General features: G+C 29.4%; 1 protein-coding gene across 5 annotated transcripts; it reads left to right on the top strand.

The window, feature by feature from the left end:
* The first annotated feature begins 2916 nt into the window (after positions 1-2916).
* LOC107438407 (TD and POZ domain-containing protein 5) lies at positions 2917-12512 on the top strand. Of its 5 annotated transcripts, XR_001583363.4 has the most exons (3): positions 6785-8005; positions 11417-11452; positions 12373-12512. XR_001583363.4 is itself a non-coding variant. In XM_016050698.3 (2 exons), exon 1 carries the CDS (start codon positions 2989-2991, stop codon positions 4126-4128), a length of 1140 nt encoding a protein of 379 aa, XP_015906184.2. In that variant the 5' UTR covers positions 2917-2988; the 3' UTR covers positions 4129-4157; positions 12385-12512. The 5 variants fall into 5 exon arrangements, 4 of the variants coding, with proteins under 4 accessions (XP_015906184.2, XP_015906183.2, XP_015906182.2 ...); XM_016050698.3 differs by lacking the exons at positions 6785-8005; positions 11417-11452 and adding an exon at positions 2917-4157 and having other exon boundaries at positions 12385-12512; XM_016050697.3 differs by lacking the exons at positions 6785-8005; positions 11417-11452 and adding an exon at positions 2917-4157.
* Positions 12513-14756: the final 2244 nt, after the last annotated feature.

Genomic DNA, 14756 nt, shown 5'->3' with positions numbered 1-14756 from the left:
GTTCAAAATGAATTGAAATGTTGAAATGAAATTGAAGAATGAGCATGAAGATCTGATCATTACATCAAAAGTTATTCAGGTTTGTCTATTTTTTGGCATATTGTGCAAGCTGCAAGGAAACTAATGGTCACAAATCAATTTCACTCTAAAATGTAAAGTTGGATAGCAAGAATTGAGCCGGTAGTTGGTTTTCAAATCATTAAACTGCAAGAAAACAGCTAATTCTGAGCCCAAAAGTTGCTACAATAAATAGTACTGAAAATATAAATTAAGGTAATTTAGAAATTAAGATTCGGGACGAGTGTTAGACTTTAGATGATTTTGTTTATTTTATTTTCTAATGCAAAAAGTGATAACCAAAATAATTTTGAAATCTTGTCTCAAATGTGGTATACTTTTTTAAATTATTAGGAGTTTTTTTTTAACGAAGTGCGTCATACACGTCGGATAGTAAAATTTTTCAAGTAAGAAACTTCGATCGAAGATTCAACTCCATATTGTATCTTCGACCATTTTATATACTCAGTTTACTTGTTTTAAACTTGTTAGTTGATTGAGTTCTGGGTCTTATTCAATACTGATTTCTTCAAGTTGATCGAATTAATATAAATCAAGTTATTCATATAAGAAATATCAAAAAATAGTTTAGTAAAATATTTCAAAACGTTAAAGATTTTTTTAAGAACATAATACTTTCTACATATTGTGAGTGGCAGAGTTTACAGGAAACGTATTTTTGCCAACTGGACCTGCTGTACAATGAGAAAAAAAATGAACTATCCTGAATAACTTTTGATCTAATGATCGGATCTTTACGTTCTACGACTCAAGTTCGAGGGGGTGCCCTTAAGTAGGCTAATTAATTAGTGCTGATGATATTTTAAGTTACTAAATCAGGCACAAAAATCTACTTTCTTAGTGTAAACATAACCTCTTTTTTCAACGGATTCAGATTTCTGGCCCCTAAAATATAGAGGATAGCTGCAATCTGCGAGATAGGAGCCTCATAGTTTGGCTAGGAGAGCGCTTCAAAGTTTAGACTCCGTTAATTTTACTTTTTGAGTATTTCACTATAACTCGAGAATTTTATATGTGAATTGAAAACGTTTTGTACTTAATTATGAAATTCACTTATTCAAAGATTATTCCAGGAAAAAATAGCTTTTAGCCACAGAATAAAAGAGTTACTTATTTTTTAATCTTGTATTTAATAATGGTTGAAAAAAATTGAAATTGTAAGGTATAAATATTCTTCATCACTTTTAAGGAATGTAATTTTATATGGCAAAATACAAAATTTGAACAAAATAGGTTAAATAGACCTTGAGAAATTGAATTTTAAGTAAATGACTTCTATGAAATTCTATTTCTCAAGAACTATTCGATCGATTTTGTTCAAATTAAATTTACATTTTTTAAAATGATGTAAAAATTTTTATACCTTACATTTCAAGCTTTTTTCGACTGTTATTAAATAAAATAATAAAAAAAGATAATAAATACTTTCTGAAATTAAAATTGTTTTTTTTTTCATGAAATTATCTTTGCATAAACGAATTTTATAATATTGTGCAAAAATTTTCTAATTTGCGTAAAAAGTTCTCGCGTTATAGCGGAATACGTGAAAAACAAAATTAATATTAAGGGGTCCAAACTTTGGAACGCTTTCTTGACCATACCATGGGGACTATATGTACTTGATTGCAACTACCCCCTACAAATCTGGCGGTCAGAAATGCAAATCCGTTGAAAAAAAGATATGTTTATTCAGAGAAAGTTCATTTTTGTGTCTGATTTCGTAACTTAAAATATCGTCTGTTCTAATTAATTAGCATATTTGAAGTCATACCCACGAACCCCAGACTGATTCTAGATTGATTCCTAAAATGATTGAGTCCTAAAACGTAAAGATTCAATTATTAGACCAAAAGTTACTACTACTGTACTAATACTGTACTGTAGACTGTACTAATTGGTTCGGTAAAGAGATTAGTCTTAAATAATATACCTTCAATAAATTTGGTAGGCCTTACAAAAATGAATTGTTTTTAACAAAAAAGACTGGTATCTTATCTTAAAGAGCAACAGTTTGTAATTTTTTTTTACCTTAAACCTGCTTTCAAATGTAAATACTATAAAGCTTTTATTTTTTATCCGGAGAAAAAAGTAGGGTCAAAACTACTAGAATATGGTTAAAACGTAACGTCTTAACTCTAAAGAGCTAAAGTAATTCTTTTAGATAATGATTTCAGTGAAATTAATAATAATATTTGTTGAAATTATTAAAATAATATAGGTTAATAAAAATGTAAAGAAAAAAACTTGTAAGTTACTTTTGCATCTTAAAAACCTTCTTTTACGAATTTCTACTAAAATATTCACAGTGTAATTATACAACTGCATATGGAGGTGATAGCAGTGATCCTAATCTTCAATATTTCACAGAGGAAAGGTATCCAAGTAATAAAATAAAATATTCATTCTAGCCCCCATATTCACAATAGTCCCCTATCGTCTACCTTCCCTTTGAGTTTGTAATCACTACACTTTTACAATTTCAGGAAGTTGTGATAGTGAAATTTTGAAAGATTCGTACGACTTTGAAATATCAGATTTTACAATGAAATTCCAGATAATGAAGATTCGGTTCTCAGAGAAATATAATGTAGGTCCCTATTAAATTTTTCAACTCGCTGTAGACATGGATACAATTAATTTGGTGTAATCGTGCAATTATATAGCAATGTCTAGTAATAAAAATCGAGTTATTATTGAAAAAAAAATAGATTACACGATTTCCCTAAAGGGAAGCAATAGTTTATTTAGTTGTGCTCTTGAACCTTTTTCTTTAACCGATAACAATCCCATTACCTGAATACTGATAAGCTTTTATCTTTATAATATGAGTGATGCAAATCAACACCCTTGTAAAAGAGAGGCAAGTGTTTCATTTAGTTTTAATTTTTTTCGTGCGTTTTTTAGGAAAAAATGGATTCCTCAAACACTGATGACGATGGATTTACGATCTATTGGAGAATCGAACATTTTCCTTGCAGACCAGGACATAGTTTCACAATAGAAAGTCCTGTGTTTGAGATTAAATCATTGAATTCGAAGTGGCAACTCGAAATGACTCCTAGAAACGATTGTTTAAGAATGTATTTTTTTAAAAGATCAAATCCCGTAAGTGCGTCTCTAAGTTGTACCGTTTCTATCTTAACTGGCTTGGGATGGTACATGGTGGAAGACTATGAATTCACATTTGAATTAAATAATTGTAAATCAACACAGATACTGAGTTTAGAAGACCTAGTGGAAGAAAAATGGTACTATTTACCGAATGGATCGTTGACAGTGAGTTTTCACTTCGCCAGTAGCAATTTGAAAAATCGGAGCTATCAACGCCTGATAATTTCCAAATTGGAAAGTGGAATCACTTTGCACAGACCCATCAAGTCTTTTACGGACCTGAAGCCTAAAGACTTCTTACATTTTTCTGGCTCCTGTAACTCACATCCTAATGAAGTGCGCACTGTTGAACCTAAGAAAATAAAACAGTTCAAAACACAGTATGTTCAAACGGATGCTTATTTTGATTACAATGAAATGGAAGATTTATTAAAATTGTGCAAGAAAGAATTCAGTTTTGTTACTCTCCGAACGCCAAATGAAAAGTTTACAGTACACAAAGCACTTCTCTGCGCCAAATCACCTGTTTTTAATGCCATGTTTGAGTTGGAAATGAAAGAGAATGACAGTAACTTAATTGACATCACTGATATCGAAGATGAGACAATGGTGTCGCTTATAAATTTCTTACATTGCCAACCTTTTGGCGATTTGAGTTGGGATTCTGCTGTCAAGCTATACTATGCAGCTGATAAATACCAAATCGATGGATTGAAGAAAGAATGTGTCTCTATTTTAAAGGAGGAATTGTCCGCTGATAATGTTTGTGAGGGCCTACTTCTTGCTTACTTACATCAAGACAAAGATCTTATGACTTGTGCGCAAGAACATTTTTGCAAAAACTCAAAAGTCATTTTGTCTTCAAGTCAATGGAAAGAATTGTTGGGCCATACTGATTTGGTTGCAGAAACTTTGAGTAAATTGTCTGAGGAGATGTGAAATAATGCAACAATAGTTCATTCATAAATGTAAGTTTTAGATAATTTAATTAATTGTGTAATACTAATTTAAAATGAATATTTTCCATATACATTCAAATTAATATCACGACGATCAAGATGTGTCTATATACAGCCTCTGGTATCTTTTAAATATGAATTTAGCTTTTTTGCGCATATTTTATATGAAGATATTTTAAGCATGATTGCGCCTTTAACAAAAGCAAAATCTTTGACTAAAATAATAAGTAATTTTCATGTGTCAATTGTGTGTCGAAAAGTGTATTTACCCATCACCATTATTTCATTTACTTCACCATTAGAAACCATCAACTTTGCACTATTGCAACTTAAAACATTCTAAGGCATGTTAAGCTCTAATACAACCAACAATGCAAAGAATACAAGATGGAACTAATACGCCTAAAAATATACGTCAACTTTGAGGCATGCAAAGAATAAACATCGTCATCATTTTTATGACCTATTTTCATGTATTTTTGTAAAATGTATCGCCGTGCGTTTGAAATGCGTTATAATAACTTCTACAGTGTTAAAATATGTTTGGTTACTTATGGAATCAGATTTTATTCGTTACGAAATTATTGACGCATTATTTCAGGACTTGAACAAAAATGCAATTTTAGGTTGTGTCAATATTTTGTAATCAGTTTGAATCATTGAGGAATGCATATTACATCATAGACGAATCATTTTCCCAATGACCACGTATTCATGGCAATTTACTGCTATACCTGCTTATAAGTACTATACACTGAATATGCCAGAACGAACAACTCTATAAATAAAAGGTAAAAATTAAAATAGTCTTTACATTTTAATTTCCCTTCACCAAATGAAAATGGGAATTCCGAAATCAAAAATTATTTAATTCAAAATTATAAAGATGCAACAAGTTCAAGATTAAAAAAATTTCAACTAAAAATGTGAATTTTTTTTATTGAACCTCATATAGTAAAAAAAAAAAAGTTTTTAATGTATTCATTCAGATTTCTTGGTTCATTCTTAATTTCATTATGCTTATTTCAAAAACTATTATTTGTATTTAATTTTTATTAGCTATAAAAATTCGTTTAACGTTTTTCTTCAAAGAGCTTCATCAGCAATTGTGCGACAGGTTTATTCCTAATATTGCTTTGCAAATTTTTGTTCTGTATTTTCAATGCATTTGTTAAACTCGACATAAAATTTGTTATATACGAAAATATACCACTTAATAATATTTGTAAATCAGTAAAAAAATATGTTTATCATAAAACGTTGTGTATATAATCGAATAATTTTATAATGCAGTGAAGAAATTGTGCTTTTAAGCATAAGCATTTGCTTTATAATGATAATTAAAACCAAAGCTGCAATAATAGCAAAGAATTAGAACGAAGAGATGATAAGTAAACAAGGAAAAATGCAGTTAAAAATAAGTAAATAAATAAGTTATAAGTCAATATTTTCATTTCTTACATTAATTTACAACCAAAGATATCTGGATATTTTTGCTTATTAATAAATGTACTCATGTGATTTTTCTGCCCAATAAGAACGCACGAAACGGAGGAATGACAATAATCTTTTTATAATATATGGATGGTTTATTTGATTGATTATTTTATTTGATTGGAATAATGAATAAATCATTCAAATGAATTAATTGTTCAATCAGGAATTAAATAAAAATAAATATGCGTGAGGAAGAATAAATGAAAAATCGAATTTCAAAAAAGTCGTACATTTAAGATTTGATTTCTCAGGACCCATTCGACTGATTTGACTCAAATCTTATATTTCGCCATGTTACATTCTTTAAAATAATGAAAAAATTAAATACCTTACAGTTCAAAATCTTTCAACTATTATTAAACAAAATAACAAAAAGTAAATATTTACTAAAAGTTAATTTTTTGCAGGGAATAATCTTTGGACAAATGATTTTTATAATTGAGTGCAAAAAATTTTCAATTCTCTTAAAAAGTTCTTAAAATATGGTGAAATACGCAAAAAGTAAAATGAAGGATTAAGAGGTCCAAATTTGTAAAGCTCTCCTGTTGAAACTATTGGGATCCTATTTCTCAGATTGCGACTACCTCTAATATTTTGTTTGGGGGAAAGAAATCTGAACTCGTCATAAAAAGATACATTTATTCAGAGAAAGTACGTTTTTGTGTCTGATTCGGTTACTTAAAATATCGTCTGCACTAATTAATTAACATATTTGAGCTCACCCTCTCGAGCCATTAAAGATTGAGTCTTTAGAACGTTAAGATCAGATCTTTTATGTTCAAAGGTTAATCGGGGTGGCTTATTTTTTCTTTTGCGCACTGTAGTATATCAGATGCAATAGTATTAAACGTAACTGTTTTGTTATAAAAGTAAAATTATCTTATATATTAGGAAACTTTCTCCTTCTGGGGTTTTTGCAGACAGATAGACAGACTTTTCACATTTTATCACAAGGCATTATCATTATTTCAAACTTTTTTGCCGATAAACTGCTATGAAATTAAGACAAATATTTTATCTCGCTTTAAAGATAAAAATAAGCTTTGGATCTTTTTTTAATATTAATGCATTGATACGAGAAATTTGTACCTGCGAAATCGCTGCTTGTTTCCCATCTCTAGATAAATTAAAATCTTCCCTTGTCTGGTTGATATACGTATCTCTAAGTTTCATAACTATGGCTGCTTCAACGAGACTTAAAAATGAGTATAAAGGAATCACGTGTTATTGGAGGATCGAAAATTTCACTTGGACACCTGGTAACAAAATTAGTATTTACTGTTCACCTTTTAGAATTGAGAGTTTGAGATCACAATGGCAAATAGAAATCCGTGATGAAGAAGAATGCTTGAAAACCTACCTTCACAAAATAACTAATGATTCAAGTACCAAACTTGATGTTACCCTGTCTTTATATACACGTTCAGGTTGGATAGTTATTTTCGATAAGATGGAAATGGAATTTAAATCTGGATTAAGAGGACGGGGTTTTGAGTTTTTGAGTTTTGAAGAAATAGAAATACAAAGAAAATTATATATATACCAAGGAGCATTGACATTAGTTTTTCGTATTTTTAACAACCAAATGGCCAATGAGACTTCCCTGTGCTTGTTGTTTTCCCAAATGAGTGGAAAATATTGCCAACATGGACCTCCTCAAATTTTTTCAACTTTGAAATCGAATTGCTTGCTTCCTTTCCCGCCTTCATTTGAGTTTCAGATTAACTCACTGACAAATCAAACTCAGAAACCTAAGGAGGTGAAAACGCAATTGACTCAAACCGATGAAATAGTTGATTTTAAGGACAAAGACGAATTACTTCAAATGTTCACTGAAAAGCAATTCAACTTCGTCACACTTTGCACCCCAAACAAGAAATTCTTCCTGCATAAAGCCGTATTGTGTGCAAAATCTCCAGTCTTTAAAGCCATGTTCGATAAAAACATGATTGAAAATGAATATAATTCAGTTGATATTGATGATATCGACACTGAAACTATGACCTCGTTTATAAAGTTTTTGCATTTCGAACCTATTGGTGATCTAAGCCAAGAATCTGCTGTGTTGCTATACTACGCGGCCGATAAATATCAGATTGATTCATTGAAGAAAAAATGTGTCTCCATTTTAGCGGAAGGATTATCTGTTGAGAACGTTTGTGACATTTTTGTTCTTGCAGATTCGCATCAAGACAAAGAACTAATGTCTTATGCTCAAGAATATTTTTGCAAAAATTCGAAATTTATTTTTCTTTCACAACATTGGAAAGACTTAATTATGAGTCACCCTGAATTGATAGCTGAAATATTATACAAATCGGCGCAAAACATGTAAATTAATAATGCAGTGCCAGAAATTGGTAAGTTGTATTTTTACTAATACTTAGTCATTTATATTTTTAATTGAGTGATAAACTATCGAATTTAACTAAAATCTTTAATTAAATACCTGACATAAAACTGTAAAGAATCACACATCAAATTTGGGTTTTTTCCAAAGCTCTGTAATACCTTATTAAATGACTATAACAGTGTTATTTCTGAAAAACAAAAACTTTCCAGATTAACAATCTTTTCTGTGCCTGATAAACTTTGGATTTTTACAATTCCACATCAAAATGTTATACATTTTTAAACAAAAGCGTATTCAAATCATTTTCAAAAAGATTTAAATAATGCTCAACAATGTTCAACTTAATTCATTTTTAACACTTGAGACTTATAAGCTAATGCATCCATTTATTAATATATCAATTCACTGATTATCCGACTCACTTTTTTCTAATTCACTGATCCGACTCCAATATGTTGATTTACTAACATTCTAATTTCCAATTACTGATTGCTCATAATATATAATATTCCGATTCTAACATCTGCTATTTTGCCGCTGTATTGATTCGTCAGTTCGTTAATGCATCAATTCGCTGATTAACTGATTCACTGATCCGACACTATTACACCTATTCTCCAACATACAAGTTTCCTATCACTAACATCTCACATTATCTAATATGCCAATTGGAACATTCATTCAAATTTCATTCAAATACTTTGAAACATAAGTATTTTTAACATATTTTAAAAGAGTAACAATTGTGTCAAACTTTAGGTGCAAGTTACACCATTTACTTACACTTAATTTGATGATTATTTGTTTCGGGTTGTCTAAAGCGCTAAAAAGGTAGACAAAAATTTAGTAATATAAAAATCAGCAGACACGAATAAATTGCTCAAAATTGGGATGTAAGTAACTCCTTTGGCAAACTCTTTATAGTTTGTTTCCTATTAGTCCAGTAATTATAGCAAGCAAAGTGGTGCTTCTTCGGATAAAGTACCCTGGGTAATTTTCGACATTAGGATTTGTTTGGTTATTATAAATAATACCTGAAAACTCTCTACTCACCCCTGTATACTTTCCCCCTTCTTTTAGAAAATTGGGGGCGATACATTGATAGTCAAGTTTCCAATGTGTATTGTCACTCAGAATTGAATGAGACTAATACCGAGATGATCAGACTAATAGCTTAAAAGTTAAAAGCGTTTTAGGTATAAAAAGTACAACATTGCCACTGTACTAATTTACACATCTATTTAAACTAACGATACATTATTTCCCGTAATTTTTTTCTTCTTCTTTTTACATTGAATCGAATGAGAACATTCATTAGATTGAAAAGTTCAAAAGTTGCACATCTTTTTATGTATAAGGTTTTATGTGCACTTTTTAATTTGCTATTTAGGCGCTATCTAAGAATGTAAGGTGCATTTTGTAATAATTTTTATACCGAATTCAATGATATAAAATTAGATCCAGTAGGACTAATAATTTGGAAGTTATAATGGTTTTCTTCATTATGAGTGCACAATTCAAAAATAGTTTAAAAAAAAAAAGGAAACATTCAAACTTTAAATTATAGTTCTTTTGATTCGTGTTGGTTTCATTTAATTAGACGAGAAAAATATGCACAGGAAATAATTTATATGTATAGCAATGCAGGGTGCGTAAATAAGTGCGAGTACAAAAATGCACTTTTCATATCGAAAACTTTTAGAACTGCTTAACTAATTAACTTATCTATTTCTGTTTTCTATCATTCACTACAGAATAAAAAATTATGTTTGCAAACATGTTCAGAAAAATTACTAAACAGCAATGTAAAGTGTGTACATATGTGCGTTTCAAAAGAAATACTTTTTCATAGACACTTGTTTTCGTACTTATGTTTTTTAACTATTTGTTTCCTTGACTTGTGTATAGTTTAATTTGATTCAGCGGGTGAAAAACAATGACTCACTCGTTTAAATAGCAATTTCAGATGCGTAAGCAAGTACTAGTACAAAATTGTACTGAAAACGCTCATAAATTCTATTTATTTTGCATGCGACTGTCAAGGTGTTGGTCACGAGATTATGGTCTGACTTTTTAATATAGATTTTTTTGAGATGCCCGCTACTGCTTATCTATCGATTAATTTACTTTAGTTTCTCACGATATCTGCCATTAATAATCTGCCATTAACAATCTAACGTTTAAATCACTTCCTTTTATTGTTTGCATTACCAGTAAACTAATTCCTATAGGGAGATAATGTATAAAAGATGTGATAATAGTTCGATTTTCAACGAATTTTTAACAATACATTACGCCTGTTTTAGTAATATTCAAAAAATTTCTGTCTACCTTTTTAGATTTAGCCATTGTGACATATGCCGAAACAAAATAATGATCCAATCAAATCTAGACAAATAGTGCTACTTTCACCTGATTATTTACTCATTTACATGTAATTTAATTTAAAAAATTTTTTATCAAGGAAATGGAAAGGAGAACTTCTGACTCAAGTTCTGTGAGGTTTCATGTTTGACAGTCGTGTGCAAATAGCGCTATATTTTTGGTTGCTTCATTTCAGTCTATTGCATGATACATGATCACTAATTGTTGTGACTATTTATAAACAAAACATGTTTATAAGAAGAATAACTTGTATTCAAATTTAAAATGGTATATGGAACACGAATTAAGTAGAATAAACGTATCGATGGTAAATTTACACAGAGATTTTATTAAGCACGAATGCACATATTTTAGAACATTGATTTTGGTTTTCGGATTTATTTATAAAAATCTGTTCTATTCTTTCAGTTTATTTGAGTACTTCAAAAATATTTAAAATAGATATCGAAGAAAATGTTCTAACTTACTGCAAACTGTTAAGAACTCTTCTCATGATCACTTGTAAAAAGTTTGCAACTTTTTGCAAACTAATTTTGCGAAGGTACTATTTTTGAATTGTACTCGACTTGTACCTGCTATTGCTATGCAGACGCTATCTGCTTAAATAAGATAAACGTACTCGAGCATTTTTTTTTCAAGATAAATTGAATGGTTTATCATTAGTATAGTATTGTATATAAGGATTTTTTTTCATAATCTGCACAATTTAAGAATAGAATTTTTTAAACAAAGCAAAAAATAAGAACATTGTGACTTCTGTAATATTAGGGGAACCGGAAAGTAATGTTGTTTCGGCTCATTAAATATTCGTTAGTCTTAAAAACCAACTCATTTTTTTCGATCCATTGCATTGAAAGGTTGTTGCTAGCGAGGGTTAATACATTATTGATTAAAAATAAAGCTTGATAACGAATATCAAATGCACAGCAACAACGACATTACTTTCTGGTCCCCCAAATATAAATTTTACTGTCCTATTTTATGACGTTTTAAAAATACATGAGATATAATTTTTCTTAATTTGTCTTGATAGCAATTTCAGATGCGTGAATGGCTGCAATATAAATTGGTAAATATTAGTTCAATTATCTCGGGATTAGTTTCCTTAATTTCAGAGTAAAAAAACTAATTTGTAAAAACTATCTTCCCTGCTTCTTATGCCCAAACTCGACGAAATTCCCCCTCCCCTGCAAAAAAGTTCAAGGAGAAGTCGTGTAAATCAAGTTTAAATTAAATTACTCAACTAAATGAATTAAGTTAAATAATGATGCACATACAACTTTTTTGGCACGAGGGGAATTTCTTTCACTTTTTGCCTGGGGGAAAAGAGGGTAAATTTGATGGAAATTTAAATGCAGCGCAATCTTGAAATATGAGGTTTTTACCAATAACTATGAGGAAAGTATTTAATAATTACTTAATGGTACTTAAGTATTACTAAATGCTTATTGGCAAAAGTATTAGTAATAGTACTTAAGAAAGTACTTAAATAGTACTTAACACATACAATGGTATCTTGAATTATGAGATTTTTACCTATAACTATGATGAAAGCAATTAATAATTACTTAATAGTAGTTAAGTAATATTAATTAATTATTAGTAATAGTAACCATTAGTATTAATACTTAAAGTACTTAATACATACAGCGGTATCTCTAAATATGAGATTTTTACCGATAACTATGAGGAAAGTACTTAATAATTACTTAATAGTGCTTAAGTACTAATATGTAATTATAGTAATTGTATTGGTAATAGTAACTATTAGTACTAGTATTTAATAAAGTACATAATACATACAGAGATAACTAGAAATGTGAGATTTTTACCGATAACTATGAGGAATGTACTTAATAATTTACTTACCATTAATATAATGTTCTTAAAATTGTATATATTGTAATTATTTGTAAAATTGAATTCGTTTATAAATATGTAATCATGTTTTATTAATTATTAATTAATTAATATTATTTTGTTTTTTAGTTCCTTTCTCAGCCTTACTCCCAAGGAACCAAGAAAAAAAATGCTCCTGCAGCCTGCAGTACATCTGAATTTGTAAAGAGGAGTTTTACTCGGAACGATAATGAAAACAGAAAAAATTTAATGAATAATAATGAAATATATTTTTTGCAATGCCATTAGTTTAATAGCAATTTGAGAAGTTGTTNGTTCCTTTCTCAGCCTTACTCCCAAGGAACCAAGAAAAAAAATGCTCCTGCAGCCTGCAGTACATCTGAATTTGTAAAGAGGAGTTTTACTCGGAACGATAATGAAAACAGAAAAAATGTAATGAATAATAATGAAATATATTTTTTGCAATGTCATTAGTTTAATAGCAATTTGAGAAGTTGTTTCAAGCAAAGATAGTGTTCTGTAATCAAAACTCTTAATATAAATTTTTAAAGTAGTGTTAAAAATATAATTCTAAAAAATATACACATTATGAGTTATAAATTAATATTTAAACAAGAGAGAAGCAAAGAATCTATCGATATCTGTTGAATCACTAGTGATGAAACTGGACAGAAAATTTATGAAACCATTTTGATTGCCCAGTGAAACTGGGTGTTTCTAACAATGTTCCTTCATCTCCTTTCTGGTTCCTGAGACTGTTTCCAATGTTTTTAGTCCTCTCTTTTTCAGAAATAATTCTTTAGATTACGACAAAATAATTTTTTTTTGTTTTAATACTAATTTGCTACATTATTTGCACTCTGTTTTTCTCTTTATATATGACAATGACTCTCATATTATAAGGGGTGATCATTACTGAACACCCTGTTTTCCATCAATAATTTCATTTTTTTAATCGCATTGTTGATTTTTGAAATGTAAGAAACGGAAGACTTGGATAGAGTTAGCCACCAATCTGATTCTGCTGAAAATTGCTAAACATCATGTATTCTATCAAAGAAGTCTAATTTTCTTTAACTAGTGTTTATTTCGAAAATGTGAAAACTGAAAACTTTGATGGAGTTATCCACTCTGATCTGCTGCTACTGCTGAACACCACATATTCTATCAATCAAGTCTAAGTTTTTCCATCGAGTGTTGAACTAAAAGTTTTGAGGGAGTAAAATATTAATTATTCAAACTTTTGTAGACACTATATTTTCCAGTGCTGTTAATCATAGCTTTATTAAAATTATGAATTTACTCTTTTATTGTGAGATCCTTTTTAATGGATTTCCATTGTTTAATAGTGACGAATAAAATTTGCGTCATATTTCTGAAATTACGAATTTGTGACTCTCGAAATTAAAAGCATCTCGCTGAAATGCATACCAATATTGCATACCTGCTAAGCATACCGAAAATAAATAGCATTATGTAATAATTTCACCCAAAAAGGTTTAAACATGAAGAGTTTTTTCTTCTCACCCTGATATGGTTTATTAAGGGTCATATACAAAAATTATCCGCATGACAATGAAATGTAATTTGTGTAATAACAAATTATTAGCAAGCAAAACGATTCAATTAAGTTATTCATTCAATCGGAAAGATTTCAAAATAGCAATAGTACTTTATTAGAATCGATTACATAAAATAACACCTCATCATAGGGTTTAAATTTTAATGTTAGACGAATAATTGTATAGAAATTTACATAATTAAAATTATGTTAGCAAAAATAATTAAAACCAAGTATTTCACTTTTCTAAAGACGTTAAATTCACGTAAGACAGATGTTAAGTAAAAATCTTTAGAAGAATTAAGATTATTAACCCTAGATAACTATTAGACTAACGATCCCTTTGATAGGTTAGGTTAGATAACTCGAGATGTTTCAGTTGTGCTCACACCACCTAATTTACAATACCTTCATAACTGGTAAAATGAGTTATACGAAGGTGATAAGGACTGTGCACTTATTACTTTTCAAGATTTTCTGTAATCGTCGTCTAACAATCGAATGTTTAGTTCCATCGAAACAAACATTGACGATATTTTATTCTATTTTCGACTAAAAGTGCGTCGAACAAACACAGAATTTGTACTTCCTGTCTATCTATGAAACGCAAAATGACGAAATATGTATGTGACTACTGCAACTTTAAGCTACGATAATTTGTTTGAAATAATTATTGGAGATGTAAATATATACTTATTTTAAATTTGTAGTCTTAAAGTCGAATGACTAGTTACGGATTAACAATGATTTTAGTTTAGTTATCCAAAATATGTATGTGCAACTACTGCAACACGGCTGTTTGTGGAGCGCACACTTTTAACATCTAAGAAGAAAGAAAACATATTTTTTACCATATTTCTATTTTTTAATTAAAATATTATACTCATTTTCTTAAGTTACTCTAATTTGCTTGAAATAACTATGTTAATTATTAAAATATACTTAATTTTAA

This window comes from Parasteatoda tepidariorum, chromosome 3, assembly GCF_043381705.1.
Source record: "Parasteatoda tepidariorum isolate YZ-2023 chromosome 3, CAS_Ptep_4.0, whole genome shotgun sequence".
NCBI lineage: Eukaryota > Metazoa > Arthropoda > Arachnida > Araneae > Theridiidae > Parasteatoda > Parasteatoda tepidariorum.
The sequence above is the reverse complement of the archived record's forward strand: the minus strand, read 5'-3'. Positions and strand labels throughout refer to the sequence as shown.

What these genes read in the sequence shown, in the direction of transcription:
- LOC107438407 (XM_016050696.3), top strand. Translation starts at nt 6,823, where the DNA reads ATGGCTGCTTCAACGAGACTTAAAAATGAGTATAAAGGAATCACGTGT.